The sequence below is a fragment of the Clupea harengus genome, unplaced genomic scaffold (genome assembly GCF_900700415.2).
Source record: "Clupea harengus unplaced genomic scaffold, Ch_v2.0.2, whole genome shotgun sequence".
Taxonomy (NCBI): Eukaryota; Metazoa; Chordata; class Actinopteri; order Clupeiformes; family Clupeidae; genus Clupea; species Clupea harengus.
In genome coordinates this window covers 31,485-52,970 of record NW_024879902.1, presented here as the reverse complement: position 1 = coordinate 52,970, position 21,486 = coordinate 31,485, and the positions used below count along the sequence as shown (strand labels likewise).

The window sequence follows — 21,486 nt, the reverse complement described above, 5'->3', positions numbered from 1 at the left end:
ATACCACGTTTAGATTTTATTCCTCACAATTTAGGGGTCATTTGTTCCAGCATGACATGACCTTTGTTAAAGTCTCACATTAAGGAAGACCGTTTTCAGTAAAAAAAACAGGTCACACTGAATGGTGCTGAGAAACATTCCTTAACAATCAAGTGATAAATTTGATGTGGCCAAGTTTTTAACATTTTTTAACTAACAATGGTCCACTCTACTGAAACATTCCTTGACCATGGGATGTCTTGAGACTACATTTCATCATTCAGAGACTTGGTCCGTGATCTAACCGAGGAGCTTTTACTGTTTGTCTCCCAGGTGTGGCGTGCGCTCGGCCTGCCAGCGGGGGTCCCTGCAGGGCCAGTGGCTCTGGAGCTTCGGCCCCCAGCAGCAGCACTGCCTCAGGGTCGCCTCCCTCACCCCCCTCAACGCAAGCCGTGGAGAGGAGACCAGTGTAGGCACAGGCACACACACACACACGTACACACGCACACACACACACACACACACACACACACACACACACACACACACACACACACACACACACACACACACACACACACACACACACACACACACACACGCCCACATACACACACACACACACACACACATGCACATACACACACACACACACACACAGAGACAGACTCTCTCTCTCTCTCTCTGTCTGTCTCTCTCTCTCACATACACACACACATGCATATACTGTACAGATGTTAATCTGTATCTCCTCTTCCGTTCAGGTTGTTCTGGAAGTTCCAGGTTTGCCCAGCCTGTCCGAAGGGGAGGCGTACAGCTGTGACTTTAGGGGCACTGAGACTCCTGCCGCCGTCCAGGGCACAACTGTCAGCTGCCACACTCCACACACGAGGAGGGTGCCATCCATCAGTCAAGGCGAAGGTGGGTGACTAGTATGCAAATACATACATAACGGGGCATATTTCATGATCATGTTAGAAATGTTTTGCGTTATCTACAAAACAGTTGTAGTTGCTACTATTGAAGAGGCAGTCTGCAATTCTGACCCAATACATATTTTGTCAAATTCAGCCAATTGCTCCTCACGGCCCTCTAGCTGTCCGTGGGTGTGTGCTCCAAAGTGAACTGCTGTGTTCGTACACAGTCTTAGCTCTGCAAATGGAAAACAGTGTGGCTCGGGATGAGCCATAAGAATTCCAGCCAATCAACACATTGCTTCAGGAGCATGCAAGGAAAGGGTGTAATCTGATTGGCTGTTGAGCTCAAATATAATCAACCTTTCACCAGAATCATGGGCACTACCTTTAACTCTGCATGACTATGCAAATATTCTTAGGTTATGTGCCGCTGAGGATATCAGGTCATATATATTTTCTATAATTCATGCGCAGTTATTTTGTATGATTTAGGACTCCTCTGTCCTCAGATTATAAAAATGTTAGTCTCAAATATATGGTTTCTGTCATTAATAGGAATGTGTTTTTCTTTGCTGTTGTTTATCATAGTTTGGGGGTATTTGGTTGAGGCAGCAGAGGGAAGTAGTCATCCGGGTCTCAGACCAGATGACCTCTGACCTCTGCTTCCATGGGAAAACAACAAATGTGGGGACAAATTCCAGAAATAATTGAATTTGTTGGTTTTAATTCCGGTGGAATAACAGTACAAAAATCACAAACACAGACTTCTTTCTCATGGTTACTTTTTTTGTCTTGACATCCTGCTGCACCCTACATTTAGTTCTGAATAGAACACGACAGCGTTACTGATAAACTATATCCGCTGTCATCAAACTGGCTTAATGGTGGTGCCGTGAAAGAATGCTCAACCCCTTCAGACATGTTTGTATCTTACGCTCAGCTACTCTTCTGTCCCGCAGACTCTGTCACAGTCCCCCTGTCACTCCGCTTTCTCAACATCACAGTTGCCAGCCAAATGTTTACCTTCTACGACTGCGGCCTGGTCCAGCAACTGTCCCTTACTAAGCCGTGAGTGTCGACTTTCTTCTGTGTGCTCAACTTTTTTCTGAAAAACATCACAAATCCCAAACATCGCCCTCACATGTAGTTGCACGGATTAATCAAAACCGCGAGGCATAACAGGGTTGGGCTCGGCTCATTTGAATACAGACTGTAAGGTGTGTTAGGGGATGGGCACTGAAGAATGTCAACCATTTTGGCTCGTAATCAACACTGCAGAAGTGTGGTTTTCCGTGGAATGAGCAGGAGGCAACAAGAGAGAGAGAAATGCCAGGGCAGCTGTCACCCACACTGGCAACAGCGCTGTAGTAAAGAGACGGTGACAGATGTCGTTAATGATGGCGGAGGGGGATGGGAAGAGGCCCCACACATTCCGGCCCGGCAAACTGGAAGGCAATCTGTTAACAAGATAGACCTCTCACCGAAAGTGCTGAAAAGTTGCCGGCTCTAATTAATGGTTAACATGCATGCTAACTGGTACTTGTCTTTACTTTTAAGTGGAGTAGATTTACCAATCAGTGTATGCCGATCTCGTGCTTCAAATGTTTAGGCAAGTGTCTGTCGCCATGTTAACATACCATATCCTAAGATGAAAGTGCTGCAGATAATGTTTGATATTCAAGTAGTTCTTTCCTAACCCCACAGCCTCCCCTCCCCTCCCCTCCCAAACACAAATACACACACATAAACTCACAATCTTACTCGGCCTTGATTTAGCTTCTGCAGTATGATCCGGTAAAGCACTTAGTATTAAACATGTCATCAATAATGAACCCAAAGAAAAGCTGACTGATTGGAATTTCAATATTTAACATATTTTTTTAAATTGCTGTTTTATGACATTTTATCAGTGATGAATACAGAGTGAGTGAGTATGTCTATGTCCTGCTCCTAGGTGCACTGGGTGTGTGAGCAGTCGTTGGAGCTGTAACTGGTGTATTCACCAGCACTTGTGTACACACAGACCAACCTGCGGCGAGGGCGTCATCATTTACAACGAACATGTAAGTTTTACCCTGCCAAAGATGGTTATCTGCTTCTACTTATGGGTGTTCCATGCTCAGCTAGTCTGCGGTAGAAATCAAGCCCTTCATTCATTTGTTTGCTTATTTGTTCTGTGCTGCTCCCCCGGTGTGTTGTCTGGTCCCTGTCGCCAGACTAAATATTTTATTAGTGTTGTGTGTGTCCATATTTGTGTATATTACCCTGTTTGTTTTTCCATATTTTATATTTATATTTTTTTCTGTTTTGTTCATGTCCCTTGTCCGTCACCTCCTCATCGCTCCCCTGTGTCAACAAGTTTAAACTCCCAACATCTGGCCCCACTACTACAAAAGCTGTCACTAGATTAGCATCAACCACTCAAAGTCCTACGAATCCGACTACAGGAGTTCTTTCAGCCACTGAATCAGGGGCTTCAAAGTCTCCTTCCGTGACTCCGTCCACCACCCCTGAACCCACGCTGGCACCCACCACGCCTCCTCCCAACACTGCCACCCCTGCCCCTCTGCCATCTATGGTGGACCAAGCCACCACAGTGACCAACGCACCCACTGCCACGACTACTCTGGCAGGGAGACACACCACAGAGACCAGCCCAGCCGCTGACGACGAGAGCCACTACGGAAACGGCACAGGGGACGTAAGGACAGATTCAAAAAATGAATCCCTGCCAGATGCCAAAAATAAGGAGGAAGAACCCGTTTCCTCTCCAGAAGATTCTGTTCTGGATGCTGGGACCACCCCGGTGATAAGGGTAGTTTCACATGATGAAGACAGTGCTGAGGAGCCTGTGGGTCAAATCCCTCCATCACCAGCCCCAGACTCAGCTCTCACCAGTCCAGAGAGTGTAACCTCTTGGGTGGATGTGCCTGTTGACTCTGATGAGGAGGTAGGGGCGGAGGTGACTGTGTCATCTGCCACAGCGCCCTCTGGGGATGGGGAGGGGGAGAGCAGCCCACCCGACTTCTCGCAAAACCCAGACGTGGATTACCAGTCTGACTCAGCTGATTTTTATCTACCGGTGAGTCAGTGCATCCATGGAGATTGTGGGATGAGGTGAAGACTTATAAATAGTACATTGCACCATATAACTATCATAAATGCAGTCAGTCTGGGTAAAATGAAAGAGGATTCACAGCTACTCCACCCCTGATACATGGAAGTGGAAGTAGTAGGCTGGAATATGGCTAGATACAAAATAATGTCCCTTTTGTACGTCCTGCAAATCATTTTTTTCCGTTAATGTTGTTTAACTCCCTCCTGCACTGTTGTGTTGTTGATGCATGTTGATTATTTTTCTGGTAAACATGTTATTACCGCACCGATGTCAACTTCAACATTTATTACCCATAATCTCTCAGCTTCAGCACCATTTTTTGTGTCTGTGTCATTCTGGTCATGTTTATTTTCACTGCGTAGCGTAGCATCTGCACAGTCAGAGTCAAGGCATATGATGAATGTTTCTTTAGGCATCTAGTTGTTTGATTTGCAGTGCACAGTCAGAGTCAAGGCATATGATGAATGTTTCTTTAGGCATCTAGTTGTTTATTTTACAGTGGACAGTCAGAGTCAAGCTGTTGTATGTGTATCATGGATCTTTCTGGAGAAGTGAGTTTGAGAATTATCACTGAAGCCTTTGCATGGGGTCTTATGACACTCTTTGTGCTGTGTGTGTGTGTGTGTGTGTGTGTGTGTGTGTGTGTGTGTGTGTGTGTGTGTGCAGGGGGATGAGGGCTCATTTGTGAGTGGGGGTTCTTACGCCTGTCCCTGTGTGGAGAACATCCAAGGCTCGTCTCTTCTGCCCGTCAACATTGAGAGGAAGATCACACTCACAGGACGCAATCTGCATCTGTACAAGGTAGCACCATGTCTCCCACAAAAGTTCACCATTACAGGCCCAAGACTGACCGCTCTATGTCGCTCTATGTTTTCACATTTGTCGATGGAACTATCCTAAAATGAGAATGTTTTAATTTAAGGGATTTCATTTGTCTATACTGAGTCCCTCGCATTAGCAGATTGAATGTAGATTTGATTTAAAACCTGTAGATTGGCGTCTTGGGTATACTGAACATTTTAGAATGTAAGTAGTATTTCCTTCCATGTCAAGTGAAGTGAAGTGAAGTTTATTTATATATAGCACATTTCATATGGCATACATAGACACAATGTGCTTTATATGTTATATAACTGTGATATGTATATCCATTGGTTTGTAAACCGTCCACTCGTCCGCTAGGATGAAGAGTTGGACTATGAATGTGTGCTGACCGTAGAGGGAAAGGCTGTGGTGGTGGATGCCTTTGTTGAAGCAGATGATGCACAGTCCTCCCTCTTCTTCATCACCTGCCAACTCCACAAGGTTTACTATGCATATTTTCTAGATTTTTCTGCTGACATCATATGTTTCAATGTATGTCATTATGTTCACTATACAATTCACTTAAATGGTAACTTTACTTTTCAGGCAACAATTGTACATTTGTATACATATATAACAACAAATATAAGGACATTTCTAGTCAGCATATTTTCTTTCCAGTATTTGCTGTGATATTGAATGATATTATGCGTAGAGCTGGCGTGGTCGGCACATTGTGAAGGCTGTGTCGGTTGTGTTGTTCTCCAGTACTCTTACTCAGCTGTCGTGGAGGAGTACAACGCCATGATCTCTGTCAGGAGGAGAAACACCTTCCAGATGGACAGTGTCCAGGACCTGCATGGTGAGATCAAATCACAGGCATGGCACTGTCATGTAAATATGTTAAAAATAGCATTACATGGTTGAAGTCGGACACATGGAGGATTTGTGTTGGCTTCATGCTACGGCACGTCGTTTAGGATTTACATCTTGGTTCTGTGTCTTTAAAACTTTGCTGTATAATGGACTGTGTAATTCTTTGTCATGGTTGCCTTGGCTCTATAAATCTGCTCTATGAAAAAACTGTTAAGAACCTTTGTTTCCAGCACAAGGCATATGCTACATTCATTAGAAAAGTCCCTAAATAATTTTCTGGCGTTGGGGAATTGTAAAAACAGAGGGACAACTTGCTTACTGTTGTTAACTCACCAGCGCTAATATGCTGAAATGGAGTAGTGAATGTATCTAGGCAATTGTATGATTAGTGTGAGGAGTAGCTTTTTACTCATACATCTACTACAGATGACCCATTCAATACCTTAAACATTGCTGGTTTATAGTGTCATCACGTGTATTTTTTCACTCCATCTGCCCCATACAACTTTTATGAACAGCTCCTGAGGCAAACCAATCCCTGATTTTAATTGCCCATATTGATTTTACTGTACTGACGAATGAATGGACCAGTGCATTTGGAAAACAACTGTGTTTTACAGTGTGTACTATAGTGACTGACCCTGTGTTCACTTTGCAGTGACTCTGTATAACTGCTCAGTGGGGCGTTCGGACTGCAGCCACTGCCATACGGCGGACCAGAGGTTTGGCTGTGTGTGGTGTGGCGGGCCTCTGTCCAGCTGCCTCTACAGGGACTCCTGTGCAGATGAGGTCCAGCAGACGTGCCCAGCACCTGTCATCCACCTGGTGAGCTTCAGGCTTGCTGATCCTGCACCAAAGATTTGGAAATGGTTGATCTAAGCGTTTTAAGATTATTATTCAGTCACTTCCAAACATCAGTCACTTCCGAAATCCCCAAAATCAAATGCATCATAGATATTGATTTGTTGATAAATGGATGTGGCTGTGGTCATTTTATGCATTAAAAAGGGTGGATATAGATGCAAATTTCACACCTTATTACGCTATCAGATTGATTTTAGGGTTGAGATCTGGCTGTGGTTTGTTTTAAGTGTTAGTTCACTTGTTTCAGGTCGAGCCATTGTCTGGACCCGTGGAGGGGGGCACCACTGTCACCATCTCAGGTTCTAACCTTGGGCAGAGGGCGGAGGACATCCAGCACTCGGTCACCGTGGCGGGGGTTCCCTGCAATGTCATTCCAAGCAGCTACGAGGTCTCATCAAGGTAGCACATAATAGCTCCCGGACTTTTCTGATCTATTCAGCCAACACATTTTTTTATTTGAGTAGACAAACTGCTGAACGTGTTTACATTTGCTCTTTAAAGACAGTGATTTGAAAAAAAGAAATTAGACAGATGTAAATTCCCATGGTTTATTATGCAAACATCCTATTCTCTCTCTGGTTTCTGTGGGCGTACAGACAGGGTATTCAGAGGATGCTCTTGGTAATGTTTTAGGTCAGGGTTTTTTAACAAAGCATCACAGGACACTAATGACAACAGTCATTAGTGGAGGCGCACGCTTCATGGTGTCCTTTGTTGTGCAGGATCGTATGCGAGACCACAGCCAGTGGAGGGGAGCGAGCCGGCCAGGCGTCAGTGGAGGTCAGGGATGGAGGAGTCGGGCTCTCAGGACAGAGGTTTCACTTCCAGGTCACTACTAATTTACCCATGTATTATATATATATATACTGTATATATATTTTTTTTTTGTATTGTTTTTTATTACTTACTTTTATTGTTATTTTATTTTATTATCTGTATATTATATTGGGATGGATACATTCCACAGTCCAGAAATACAGTCCAACTTTCCATGGGACACTCACTTTTCTGGAAATATCAGCTAGTAATATTGATTGCTTGCCTTGTAAGTGCCCCTCCTATTTGCCACTTTCACTCATTTTGTCCACATCGCTGTGGTCTTTTAATTGCAGGATCCAGTGCTGATGGATGTGTTCCCTCTGAGGGGCCCGCTGGCAGGAGGCACCCTGCTCACCATCACCGGCCAGAACCTACGTACCGGCCACCTAAGCGAGATCACTGTTCTTATCGGGGGAGTGCCCTGCGCAATGTAAGTTTGACATTGTCAGGCATGGTAGGTTCGTGAAGCATGTCCATTAGTCTGTCATGTAAATCATTTATTTTTCATGATTTCTGTCTTATCATAGCAGACAAGTCATGTTGAGACAAGTCCCTTTGTTTAAATGTGAAGTCAGCACAGCTAATCCCAGCGGCTCACCTTGCCATGTCATCATATTGTGTCACTCTGCTGTCATACCCTTCTTTTGTTTCTCCCCAGTTCCTCTGAGGTCCAGGATGATCACATGGAGTGCGTGACCAGCAGCAGTAACATGACTGGAGAGCATGGCGTGGTGGTTCGCTTCAATAGGGCAGAGCGCCATCTGCAGGCGGTTCCCTTTCACTACTGCCCTGACCCCAATATCACGCAGGCAGCACCATCCAGAAGCTTTCTCAGGTGGGTTGCTCTCACTGTTTATCGGTAAGCTTATCAGCTTATCATTCTTTCTGTCTGTCTGTCATGTCACATGTTTTTGTTCTTTTGAAGGAGCAGTATTTGTTTGACGTTTCCTTTGACATATTTCAAAATGACATGAAGAAACAATTGTTAATATTTTTGTGAATCCTTTTATTGAATAAACATTTTTTACTTGCCTTACTGCATTGCATGGCAAAATGCATTGAAGCACTATGAAACACTTCTTGATGTGTCTTATCAACTGTTGCAAATTCTGAAGGTTGTTTGCCCTGACAGTACTAACCAGACTGACACACAGTATTGTTAGGCACGGTTGGTCTTATGATCAATGCTTAAATTGTGCATTGTCATTGTGTACACAGTGTATAATGTATTTGATGAGAGAAGGTCAGTGTCATGTATAGATAGAAAAGTGTGGTTTTTATGTTATCATTTGTCCTTTAAAAATGGAAGCCATCCACCATGAATCAAAATCATTTGTATTTTCCTCACTGATCCTAAATCAGAATACGACTACCAGTAGACTACCAGTTAGTATTAATACTTTTAATTCTGCTTTCAAAATCGGATCTGGCTGTGAAAGCAAACAAGTAAATCTCTCTGTGTTCATCAGTGGCGGGCGGATGATCAAAGTGTCTGGACAGAACCTGGATGTAGTGCAAGAGCCACGGATCCGTGTGACACTCACACCTTTGGAGCCTCATCCGCAGAGGAAAAAGAAGAGGAAGAGGAGGAAGAGCGAGAACACAGAGGAGAGGGAAAGTAGGCCACTCAAGAGGTTGCGGCGGATTATTCCGGAGCCTGGCTGCCCAGAGGGAGTACTCTGCACTGTGAAACAGGTGATCAGTTGGTCATGTATTATTCAAATGTCAATTTGGACTGTAGTTAATAATGTATTAATCATTTATTAGTGAAAAGCAGCCAGTCATCAACAAAATATTATCTTAGACTTTGGCTGTGGGAGAGCCCAGATATTATTGTCTGCTTTCACTTTTTGAAATGGCCTGGAAAAACATTTCAGAAGTTGTCCTGTAGCAACTTCTTGTCCTGAACATTCAAACAATACCTTTGAGTATCCTTAGCCTCAGTCCATAATAACGTTTGGAGAACGTATTTGTAGTGCATTTGTTTTTGTAGTTATTACCACCTGCAATCATTTGTCCTAATGTCCATACAAATCGCTGACTCTTTCTTATTGTAATGTTAGTTTGAAGAGCGCTGCACGGTAAACAGCTCCTCCCTGATCCTGTGCCGGACGCCGGCCGTGGGGGCGGAGGCGCTGCACGCCCAGGTGAAGGTGGACTTCCTGCTGGACAACCTCCACTTCAGCTTCGGCGCGGTCGGTGAGGCCGATGCATTCAGCTACGAGCGGAACCCAGTCCTCCGAACGCTCAACCAAAACGACCCCAGCAAACCCTACCGCCACAAGCCTGGCAGCATCATCTCTGTGGAGGTTTGAGGCCCCTCTCCTCTGACGTTCCTACTCTGTGCAGTCTCTGTCGTAGAAATATTGTATTCCCTCAACAGCATATGTGTGTAACAACTTTTTCTGTAAACAGTTTTCTAACAGATATTAGGATGATGACAAAAAGACTAATGCAGACCTATTTATTTTAAATTTTTAACTGACTTTCAATCTATTTGCAGGGTGAAAATTTAGATCTGGCCATTTTCAAAGAGGAGGTGGTGGCCCTGATTGGAGAGGGCGTTTGTGCCGTTAAAACTCTGACCCGTAACCACCTGTACTGCGAACCCCCTTCCCAGCAGCCCACGGAGGTGGCATCGAAGAGGCGCGAGGGTGCAGATGTGCTCCCAGAATTCACAGTGAGTCATAATCTCCAGGCTTGCTGTAAGCTTAAAATACGCCGCACGCAGTTCTGCTGTTGGAGTTTCTAAGGCCTGGGCTGCTTAGGGTAACAGACGGCCCCTCTGACATGTTTTCGAAACAGTTTAGGATGTAATCTAGGCTTTCCTTGAAATATGTGAAACTCATTTTGCGGCTCTTACTTTATCATTTTTTATTTGATTTTTATTAGATTCAGAACTATCACTGGAACCAGATTGTCAGCGAACACTGTTTCAGTGCCTATTCTCCATCTCCCTTCTCATGTTTTGTGGTTTGTTCTTAAACACTGGACTTCTGTGTTGTTGACTCCCCACTGTTCCCAGGTCAGAATGGGAAACCTGAACTTCTCTCTGGGCAGGGTGCAGTACGACACCCAGAGCCTGTCAACCTTCCCTCTGGAGGCCCAGGTGGGAGTTGGGGTGGGGGCCTCCATCGTGGCGCTCATTGTGTTGGTCATCGTCTTAATATACAGGTACTAATGATCTCATACTTTATCCATGATGATGGCGCTGTTAAATCCTGTTTAAGGCTTACTATATACAGTGGCTTGCAAAAGTATTCAACCCCCCTGAAGGTCTACACCATGTTCTGGTTCACAAAAGATACACCTATTTTCCGAATCAGTATTTTCATTTTGAACGCCTATGTTCTAACATATTTCGAAAGGTTAAAAAAAAAAAAATAATAATAATTCAGAAACTCAAATATTGCATTTGCATAAGTTTAACCCCTATACATTAATACTTGGTCGAGAACCCCTTTGCTGCAGTAACAGCCTTAAGTCCTTTGAAATGAGTGAGTACCAGCTTTTGACATTGATCTGCAGGGTTTTTTCGACATTCTTTTTGGTAGAAACTTCTATAGATCGTGAAGGTTGGTTCACTGTACGGTTTTTGAACCACTCCAGTGTTGCTTCAGCCTTCTGCCTAGGATTATTGTCCTGCTGGTGAGTAATCCCTGTCCCAAGCCTTAGTTTTACAGCAGACTGCAACTGCGGTTCTCTTGTGATATTGCGTAGATATTTATTTTCCATTAATTCTCCCTTCAGTTCTAAAAAGTTTCCCAGTTCCTGGGAAAAATATTCCCACAGCTTGATGTTACCTCTGCCATATTTCACTATATGGATAGTATTTATTAGGCATTGGCAAACTCTACTTTGGCCTCATATGACCATAAAACCCCTTTTTATACATGCTTTAATATATTAGTCTTCATTTTCTCTAGTATTTCACCAGCTGGCTTAAGACCTGTAGACAGCATGATTTTGATATCCAGAAAGCGATCTTTACTTCAGTCACTCATAGGTAGAACCTAATTATGATCAGTTACAGTCAAATAAGAGGCACCTCTGTGATCCTTTGTGAAAAATGTGCTATCTGTCTAAATCTAGAACTCAAAAGCACAAGGGTTTGACTACTTATGCAAGTAGTGTATTTAGTACGTTTTTAATGTATTTATTTTTAATGTTAGCAGACAAATAAGTTATTTTGCCTTTGGAAATATACTAGACCATACTACAGCAGAGTGTTTGCAATAAAAGTACTGATTGATTTGTAATTCAGAAAATGGTGATGACTTTCAGGGGGGTTGAATACTTTTGCGAGCCACTGAACCTAGAGTTTCAAAATGGCTCCCATCTAAACATACTTTTCTTCATCACGATGAGTGATCTGCACACTATATTTTAATTTTTGCTTGGCTTTAACCTATTTCTTTGTGTTATTTGTCAGGAGGAAGAGCAAACAGGCTGTGAGAGACTATAAGAAAGTCCAGATCCAACTGGAGAACCTGGAGACAAGTGTGAGAGATCGCTGCAAGAAGGAGTTCACTGGTGGGCAACCCTCAGCTTGTCCTGAATGTCATCTTCTCTTAATCTCACATAAAACAGACTCACATAAAATATTTTAATCATACTGATAATTGACAAAAATGTCCACCCACAAAAGTGCCCCCACAAAATAACTGACGGATAGCAATGCCCATCTCCATGGGAGTTTACTGCTTGGCTAATACATCCAGACTGCACCGAATTTTAGCTGCTTTAATCGCAGAGCCCAGGAGACTCTCCGAGACTTTTCGTTAGATCATCTATTTTAGTGATAAATATCATAAAGTGTCATTAAATCAGCTATTTTGAAGTATTCTGAGAATATGATGTATAGCTAAAGTGGATTGATCTTGGGAATTGCTGTAGAGTAGTTCAGTAGTTCATTCTCCATTCTCAGATGAATAAAATGGGTCACTAAAGCGGCATTTTACAACCTGAAATCCTTTCTACTCTATTTAGTTCGCCCAACTGCATTTACAGCCTATACATAGTGCAAACACAAGTAAAGTAACACAGCTGTAATGTATTATTTACAAGAGTCATGTAAGCATCTTCTCCGTGCCTGTGTGTGCAGACCTGATGACAGAGATGATGGACATGTCCAGTGACCTGGTTGGATCAGGGATCCCTATCCTGGACTACCGCACCTATGCCGAGAGGATCTTCTTTCCCGGCCACAAGGAGTCACCGCTCCGGCGGGATCTGGATGTGCAGGAATGTCGCCGGGCAACAGTGGAGCAGGGCCTGGTGCAGCTGTCCAACCTGCTGAATAGCAAACTCTTCCTCACCAAGGTATCACCGGCATGGCCGCCCTGGCTAACGCTTCTCCTCACAGCTAGTGACCACTGCGGTGTGGTGCTACCAGTGCTTTACCAAAACAGAACACAATTTGAACACTATTTTAACCCCTACTATGCCACCGCCTGCACAGTCATCATGTTGCTTCTGATATATCCATTGCCTCTCAGTCTGTGAGACGCTGTTATTACTATATACATAATATAGGTACATTCTACAGTGCCACTTCTTACTAGATACAAACCACCACCAATCAGATCTGTGCTTCAGAACTCACATACGTGACACTAACGAGTTCTTTTCTGTCGTACTTTATTCCTCAGTTCATCCATACGCTGGAGGGCCAGCGGACCTTCTCCCCGCGGGACCGGGCCTACGTGGCGTCCCTGCTGACCGTGGCGCTGCACAGCAAGCTGGAGTACTTCACCGACATCCTCAAAACCCTGCTCAACGACCTGGTGGAGCAGTACACCGCCAAGAACCCCAAGCTCATGCTTCGGAGGTGAGGGGGGAGAGCACTAATCCGGTTTCCAGTCATTGGTTTCCCACCACGTGGTCATTATGTTTAGCGTAAAGTTACGTACTGTTCACCAGTTTTGCTAGTGAACGGGAAATCAGTTATGAGGAGCCTTTTGTAGCCACTCAGTCACTGTTACTGACGTCAACGCTCCTACAAACAGTGTTTTTGGATGGTACGTTTCTCCAAATCTGACTGGTTGATGAGATTAGCCTTAGCTGGAGGGCATTACAGCCGCTGACCAGACTGAAGGCTTTGGCTGCCACCACTGACGCATTCTCTTGCCCCCCCCCCCAGAACCGAGTCCGTGGTGGAGAAACTGCTGACGAACTGGATGTCTATCTGCCTCTACTCATTCCTCAGGGTGAGCAACTGCAGAGCGGCACTTTGCCGTCGTGCCGCCCACTCTTTTTCATTTGTTGTGGCACTTTCTGTAAAATAAGCAGTTTGTGCGGTTTGCAGTGTAAGCATAATGTGTATGTGTATGTGTTCTGAGAGTTATTTGAGTTTTCCTCTGTTATCATATTCTTTCTATACATAGCAGAATGCTGCATTGCAAACCTCTTTAAAAACAGATCGAAACGTAGGCTTGTGCAATGCAGCTGGTTGAGACACTGAGGCTGTGGCCTTAGTGCTGCTGCTCATGGACTGTGTATGTGTGTGTGTGTGTGTGTGTGTGTGTGTGTGTGTGTGTGTGTGTGTGTGTGTGCATGTGCGTGTGCGTGTGTGTGTGTGTGTGTGTGTGCGTGTGTGTGTGTGTGTGTGTGTGTGTGTATGTGTGTGTGTATGTGTGTGTGCGTATGTGCGTGTGTGTGTGTGCGTGTGTGTGTGTTTGAGTGTGTGTTTGTGTGTGTGTGTGTGTGTGTGCGTATGTGTGTGTGTGTATTTCTTAGGACTCGGCGGGGGAGCCTCTGTACATGCTGTTCAGAGCCATAAAACAACTGGTGGATAAGGGTCCTGTGGACGCCGTGACAGGCAAGGCCAAGTACACACTCAACGACAACCGCCTGCTCCGCGAGGACGTGGACTTTCGCACACTGGTGAGAGACTCCTACAGTCATGTGCACACAAACACACACACACACACACACACACACACACACACACACATATTTCTTCATTTCTATTCATCTAATGCTGTTCGGAATGTCTTCGTAGAAGAAACCTCATACCACACAACACATCAGTCTGCCATGGGGCAGTCTCTAGGAACAAGTTCAAACATCACCACAACCTTTCCGTTCACTTTTCTTCCCAGACCCTAAATGTCCTCGTGACTGGAGGAGGTGCCAATGAGAGCCAGACGATGGCCACCAAAGTGCTGGACTGTGACACCATCACCCAGGTGAAAGAGAAGGTTCTGGAGCAGACCTGGAAGAGCACGTCCTACTCCCTGCGGCCAGCAACCGACTCCCTGCACTTAGGTAGGGATCGGACAGAGGCAGTAAATGGGACTCAAATGTCTGAAGACAGGGGGACAGTGTCTGCAGTATTTTCTCTTGTGGTTAGCTGATGCGTGCACAGATATGTCATTTCTTGAATTTTGTACATTCTTGTTTTGTTTTTTTTTGACACTGATATGAAACAGAATGGCGGGCGGGGGTGGCAGGTCACCTGATTCTGTCAGACGAGGACCTCACATCAGTGGTGCAGGGGACATGGAAACGACTCAACACTCTACAGCACTACAAGGTCTGAGCGGAGTCACATTTACACTGGGACTGATAGAGCAGTATTAATAGTACTGGCAATGTTGAACTGGATTTAGTAGTGAGTCCATAGAATAGATTTCAGATTTGAGATAACAGCATCCATAATGAAAACAATCAGTGCAACAAAATCCTGTCTGTATTTCACTGATATATGTATCGATTCATTGGTCTCGTAGCTCCATTTATGATGTCTGTTTATGGAAGCAGACAGCACACACATAGAGAACCTTCTTTCAAAGGTGTTTGAGTGCATCCTCAGGTGGATGACACTGGTGCCATAATAGAACACACCTGTGAGAAGGCCATGTGTGTTTGAGTAGTAGGAGAGAGTAGAACTGAGAGAGATAGGTCACACCGCTGGATCCCCCGCAGCAGGCTGACCGGGACTCATTCAGCGGGTCTCTCCTTCTCATCAGGTCCCCGATGGTGCCACCGTCACGCTGGTGCCTCGCCACTCCAAGCACATTCACCACGACAGCCACGACTACATGCCCGGAGAGAGTGAGTCACCGGGGGAGCCTTTACGCATCCACACTCCCTCTGATCTGTTCCTTGAGACAATTTTATTGTTTTGGCGCTATATAAAATTGAATTGAATTGAATTGAATTGAATTGAATTGAATTGAATTGAATTGAATTGAATTGAATTGAATTGAATTTAATTTAATTTAATTGAATCTTGTTTGTTTAGAACCATGGGTCACAGGCACTGGGTCTTTCGTTTCATTACATATGAGCATGGACTGGCTCCTATCACACGATGGCTCCTATCACACGATGACTCTGCTGCTGCCTTGAGTGCATTCCTGTGCTCTGCTTCTTTCCCCATCATCCCTCTCATATGTTCTGTCTCTTCTTCCACTCTCCTCTTTTCCTCCCCCTTTCTCTCAGAGACGCCCATGCTGGAGGATGGCGACGAGGGGGGCATGAAGCTGTGGCACCTGGTGAAGGGCAACGAGGAGCCCGAGCTGCCCAAGCACAGACGAGGCAGCCTGAGGGAGAGGGAGCGCGAGAGGGCCAAGGCCATCCCCGAGATCTACCTCACACGTTTACTCTCCATGAAGGTAACACACACACACACACACACACACACACATGCACACACACACACACACACACACACTCACACACACACACACACACACACACACACACACACACACACACACACGCACACGCACGCACACACACGCACACACACACACAAACAGGCACGTACACACACACACACACACACACACACACACACACACACACACACTCACACACACACACACACAAACACACACACACACACAAACACGGACACACACATACGCATACACCTACACATACACACACACAAACACGGCTCTGCTCTTCGTAAAGAGGTCTCTCCCTCATACATACATACAGTACATACATACATACATACATACATACATACATACATACATACATACATACATACATACATACATACATACATACATACATACAAACATACACACACACACACACACACACACACATACATACATACATACATACATACATACATACATACATACATACATACATACATACATACATACATACATACATACATACATGCATACCCTACGTATATCAACTGAAACTGGTATCTCTCTGCAGGGGACGCTGCAGAAGTTTGTGGACGACCTGTTCACGGTGATCCTGAGCACCAGTAGGCCTGTGCCCCTGGCTGTCAAATACTTCTTTGACCTCCTGGACGACCAGGCCCTTCAGCACAACATTACTGACCCAGAGACAGTCCATATCTGGAAAACCAACAGGTACCACAGGCTCTGCCTAAGATATCAAGGCACAATGCATTTAGACTTGAGACTATATATACCTTGTGCAACCAAATGGGGACCAAATATTGTTTTTTATCAACAGATCAACAGAGATTTGTGGCAACTGTCATTTTTTCCCATTTCCAACAAAAGTCTGTCATCTTCTCTCTGTAGCCTACCCCTAAGATTCTGGATCAACATACTGAAGAACCCACATTTCATTTTCGATGTGCATACCTCTGATAATGTGGACGCTGTACTGTCTGTCATTGCCCAGACCTTCATGGACTCGTGCACCATTGCAGACCACAAGCTGGGCCGGGTGAGCAGACAGCAGGAACATCACTGCTTTGTAGATTTGTCATGTGGTCGACATATACCTGGACACTGAGTCGACATATATCTGGACACTGGATCCATGTTTTAGTCTGTACTCATATCTCAAATAGAAGTCCCTTTGATAGTGTTGATAGTCTGATAGTGTGATCTACACCAGATTTTGGTGATTTTATAGATACTGTTGGTTGAATGCCACACTGATTAACGGTATAGTTGGAATATGTACATTGACATTAAACTGATCAACTGCAATGGTATAGCTCGAAGACATTATGAAGCAATGGAAGATGCTTTACAAACTCCTCGTATGTAGTGGGATGCTTACTAGGTTTTTAAAGAGACAAATGCAGAAGGGCTGTTAATGGAAGCAGTGTCAGCTTCCTCAGCAGTGCGTCAACAACAACTTTTTTTTTGCAGCATAGCTGCACATTTCTGCTGTGTTTTTAATGTGCCTGTATTTTCTTCTCTTCTGTTTTTTAGGATTCCCCCATTAACAAGTTGCTCTATGCCAGAGACATCCCACGCTACAAGCAGATGGTGGAGAGGTGAGAATGTGCCAGCCTGTTGGCCTCTTGGCCCTAGGCACAGACCAGCCTGGCCGTGCACTGAGGGCACCCCCGCCCAGCTGTCCACTGCTCACTGTGAACACCAACACAACCTGGAACCTGGAACCTGGCACTTACTGTTTGACAGCAGGAGCAGATAAATGGACACGTTCAGACACACAGGCTGGCTTGGCTCTGGGCTTGTTTCATTAAGCTGTAAATGTTCAGTGTTAAAAATGAGTATCGGGGCGTATAAACTGTGGTAAATTGTTGACGATATGGTTTTCTGTTTAAGGTATTATGCTGACATCAGGCAAACAATTTCAGCCAGTGATCAGGAAATGAATTCGGCTCTTGCGGAGCTGTCGAGGGTAAGTCTGTACCCTTTTGGCTTTGCCACGTGTCATATGTTCTGATGAATGATATATAAATCTGGGAAATTTGACTGGAGCTTTTAAATGCACCTAAACTATGACAAGTTCCACCAATGCAAGAAATTCTTCAGTACCAATATTCTTCAGCAGTTGACGTTTTTACATTAAACAGCATCATAAAGTATCATATCTGTTGGCTTTGTGTCATGAATTCCCCACCCTTTCACATCACTATTCCATCAAGATGAATCTGCCCTTATTCTGGTAGTAACTGTGGTCATATTGTGCTCTTCCAATTCCCAGTGCTGATATTGATTATGGTTAAAATACTCATTACCTGTTGAGATTAAGTGTACATCATGTGTAGTACAAGTGTATTTTCTGTTTCTTAGAATTACTCTGGCGAGGTGAATTGCTATGTGGCCTTGCACGAGTTATACAAGTACATCAACAAATATTATGATCAGGTGAGTTTACCACTGACAGTGCTGTATTTGCTTTGCCATAATACCGAATGCCGTATATGCAATGTCACAGGCAAAATGACCACTCAGTGTAGAGACGGGTTTATGTTTCTGTCTCTGTAAAAGCTCAATAATGTTCTGAAATTTGCACTTCTGTGTTTTATGCTTTTAGCAATTATCAACAATAGATAGATTATGTGGTGTTTTAGTCCTATTTAGTTTTAGAATAATTGTATTTATGTTTATGTTGTAAGTTGTTTTTCCATAATTATCCAGTAGGTGGTGTAAGTATGGTAATTTCTATATGAGCCCACACACACGCTTCCTCAACTTTGTCTGAACAAGAAAAACTTAACTGAAACATCTACTGTACACATGACACATCAGAAACAACAACAGCACAAGCCCAAACCCAAGAGCTCAGACATGTATCTCTGTCCATCTCTGCAGATCATTAGTGCACTGGAAGAGGACCCCACGGCCCAGAAGATGCAGCTGGGGTACAGGCTCCAGCAGATCGCTGCCGCCGTGGAGAACAAAGTCACTGACCTATGACCTCACACACCCCTGACTCTGAATGACACAGTGTCATGGAGACTCTGAATAACCTGGCTGAAAACTGGGCCACTCAAAGGGATGACTGATGAGTACTGTAAATGACCTCCGCATGAGCTGGAGATGTTTCCAGAAGGCAGGAGGACAGGAGGAGATGGAGATGGATGAAGCTGGCAGAGGTGTGAGGGAAGGACAGGTCTCCACCATCCATTAGATTAGACTTCAAACCTCAGCAGAAACTCGTGAAGGACTTGAAATTGCCACCGTTACAGTATACAGCATACCGTATTCTGGATTCTGCTGATTTCCTCTGCAAGTGTGACGTGATTGTTCTGGGCATTCCTACTTCACACCCTCCTCTTGTGCACACTTGTTTGCCCATGGTACGTTACTGAGAGAATTTCCCTCTAAGAAGGACACATTTGTATGAGAGGACTTGATAACTGCAGATAGCACTGGTGTTTGCCAGTTGCTGCAGTTGGATTGACATAAACTTAGAAAGAGTTAGCGCAACAGGTAAAGTATGAGAGTGTACGTCCTCTTTTGTTTCCCTGACTATCCTCCTTTGTGTCTTACTTCTGTAGTGAATTGTAGAGTCTTTGGAACAGAGTTCAATCATAAGAGTGTTTTGGGGTCTTTGGAATTGCATATTGTATCTTAGTGGGGTTAGCCTGAATGGTCCAAAACACAAATGGTCTTAAAACATAAAACCTAATAATTCATATCAAATATAAATTTAAAAAAAAATGGAAAGGTGGCCTTTATTGACCTAGTACTAAACCGATTATTTTGCCAATGCACCTGGTACATTGAATTGATCAAAGCAAAGTATTTGAATTAAAACTGGATCTTAAGACTAAGACCAAAGTTAGCCAAAAACAGAAAAAAACACATTGCATTTCCCTCAGTGACCAGCAGATGTCAGCTTACCAAAAGCACCCACCCAGTGACTGCACTTAACAACTGGTATTAGTAAATTAGTCAGATGTTAGGAGAAAAAAATGTGTTGTGAAATTATTTGAACAGTACTTAATTATATAAAATAATTATAATATATTGTTATTCCAAATAGACACCACTTCAAAGTACATGCTGCCTAGAATGTTTCGGGTTTTAAACATTGCTACTGTCTACTGGTTTCATTGAAAGAATGCATACTTGGCAGAGTTTACAAAATCCCTGAAATGCAAAAAGACATTTCTCTTATTGGCAATGGCAAATACTGGTTGGAATACATTTGAGGCTTTCCTACTGAAGGTATCATGCACACACACACACACACACACACACACACACACACACACACACACACACACACACACACACACACACACACAATTGCTTCCATTTTATTTATTAATTAATTTATTTATTTCCCAGCTGGCTTCTATAACAGCTTGCCAATTAAAAAGTAAAGACCAAAAGATGAGACGAGTTTCTGTCAAAAGCATTTTATAAAATGTCTCCTCCACTCCTGTACCTGGTTCCCAGTTTTTCCACAAGGGCGGAAGGAAGGGTCGGAATATTCCATGTTCTTTTGATGAATGCATGTTTACAAACTATGGCAGTCCCATGCTGACCATGATGAATGCTTTTCCATGGCTTTTGAATAAAATAATGTACACGGTTGCAGGTTTGGAAGGCTGATAATCTAAGTGTGATTGGAAATCATGTATTGATGTCATTGCCTTTCTCAGTGAAATTTCTCTGTTTGTAAATAGAGTTGTATGTATCACCATTGCTTTTTTTGTGGTCGGAAGAAGAGGATAGTTCATGCAAAGCAAACAATAAAGTCCTCTGAAGTTCAAGTCGTGTGTAATGTCAGTGAATTTGGAATTGCTTTTTAGATTTCAGTGCTGGAATCTGTTTAACCTGGTTTTCTTTGTAGAGCATATATAGATATAGAAGAGAGCCTGTAAGTGTGTCATCATTCAGGATCAGTTGTTTAGTTGGACTGAACCTGATGTTTTCTTATTTACAATCCAGTGCTGCGATGCTAAATGAGTTGTCTCATCGTCGTGTTTATTGCGCATTCATTCGGACAAGGTATGGTGTGGCCATCTCGTGACCTCAGCTGAATGTAACGGTTGGAAGTGCTGGGTAACCCAAACCAGGGCAGCTCTGTCAGGAGCGACACTTCGCTTCGATGTCCTGCACGAGACCGAGCAGCGCTCTTGTTTGTGCTCAAACTTGGTAACCGCGTCATGGCAGAGGAATGCAGGCTGCTGTGTGAGGACTTAGTGAAGGCCGTTTGGGTGGGTACTGGGGGTGGGGGGGGGGCACTGTGTTACCCTCAGTCTGTCTGACCTCTGCAGCCATAGGGACTAATTATGTTCTATCATTTGTCTGGAGCTGACTCGACTGCTCTAGGCCAAGGTGATTTTCAGTTTCACAACAGTATATTGTATAATTATAATCTAATGGCAATTCATCTGGAGGGGCTGTCTTATTTACTGAAACTATTAATTCTAGTTTA

At 44.0% G+C, this 21,486-nt stretch overlaps 1 protein-coding gene across 1 annotated transcript; it reads left to right on the top strand.

The window, feature by feature from the left end:
- Positions 1-286: 286 nt before the first annotated feature.
- Positions 287-20,818, top strand: LOC122130686 (plexin-B1-like; the record flags this gene model as incomplete). Its single annotated transcript, XM_042705414.1, has 32 exons — positions 287-448; positions 744-900; positions 1,856-1,964; positions 2,851-2,959; positions 3,256-3,978; positions 4,681-4,815; positions 5,197-5,370; positions 5,536-5,680; positions 6,353-6,519; positions 6,806-6,957; positions 7,281-7,386; positions 7,671-7,807; positions 8,036-8,212; positions 8,847-9,072; positions 9,441-9,686; positions 9,881-10,057; positions 10,403-10,551; positions 11,810-11,910; positions 12,482-12,699; positions 13,029-13,207; positions 13,520-13,586; positions 14,116-14,262; positions 14,481-14,646; positions 14,811-14,914; positions 15,351-15,435; positions 15,826-15,998; positions 16,570-16,730; positions 16,908-17,055; positions 17,553-17,617; positions 17,913-17,988; positions 18,384-18,458; positions 18,906-20,818. Coding segments are annotated over 32 exons (5,121 nt in total), but the record flags the coding sequence as incomplete, so codon positions are not given.
- Between the last annotated feature and the right edge of the window lie 668 nt (positions 20,819-21,486).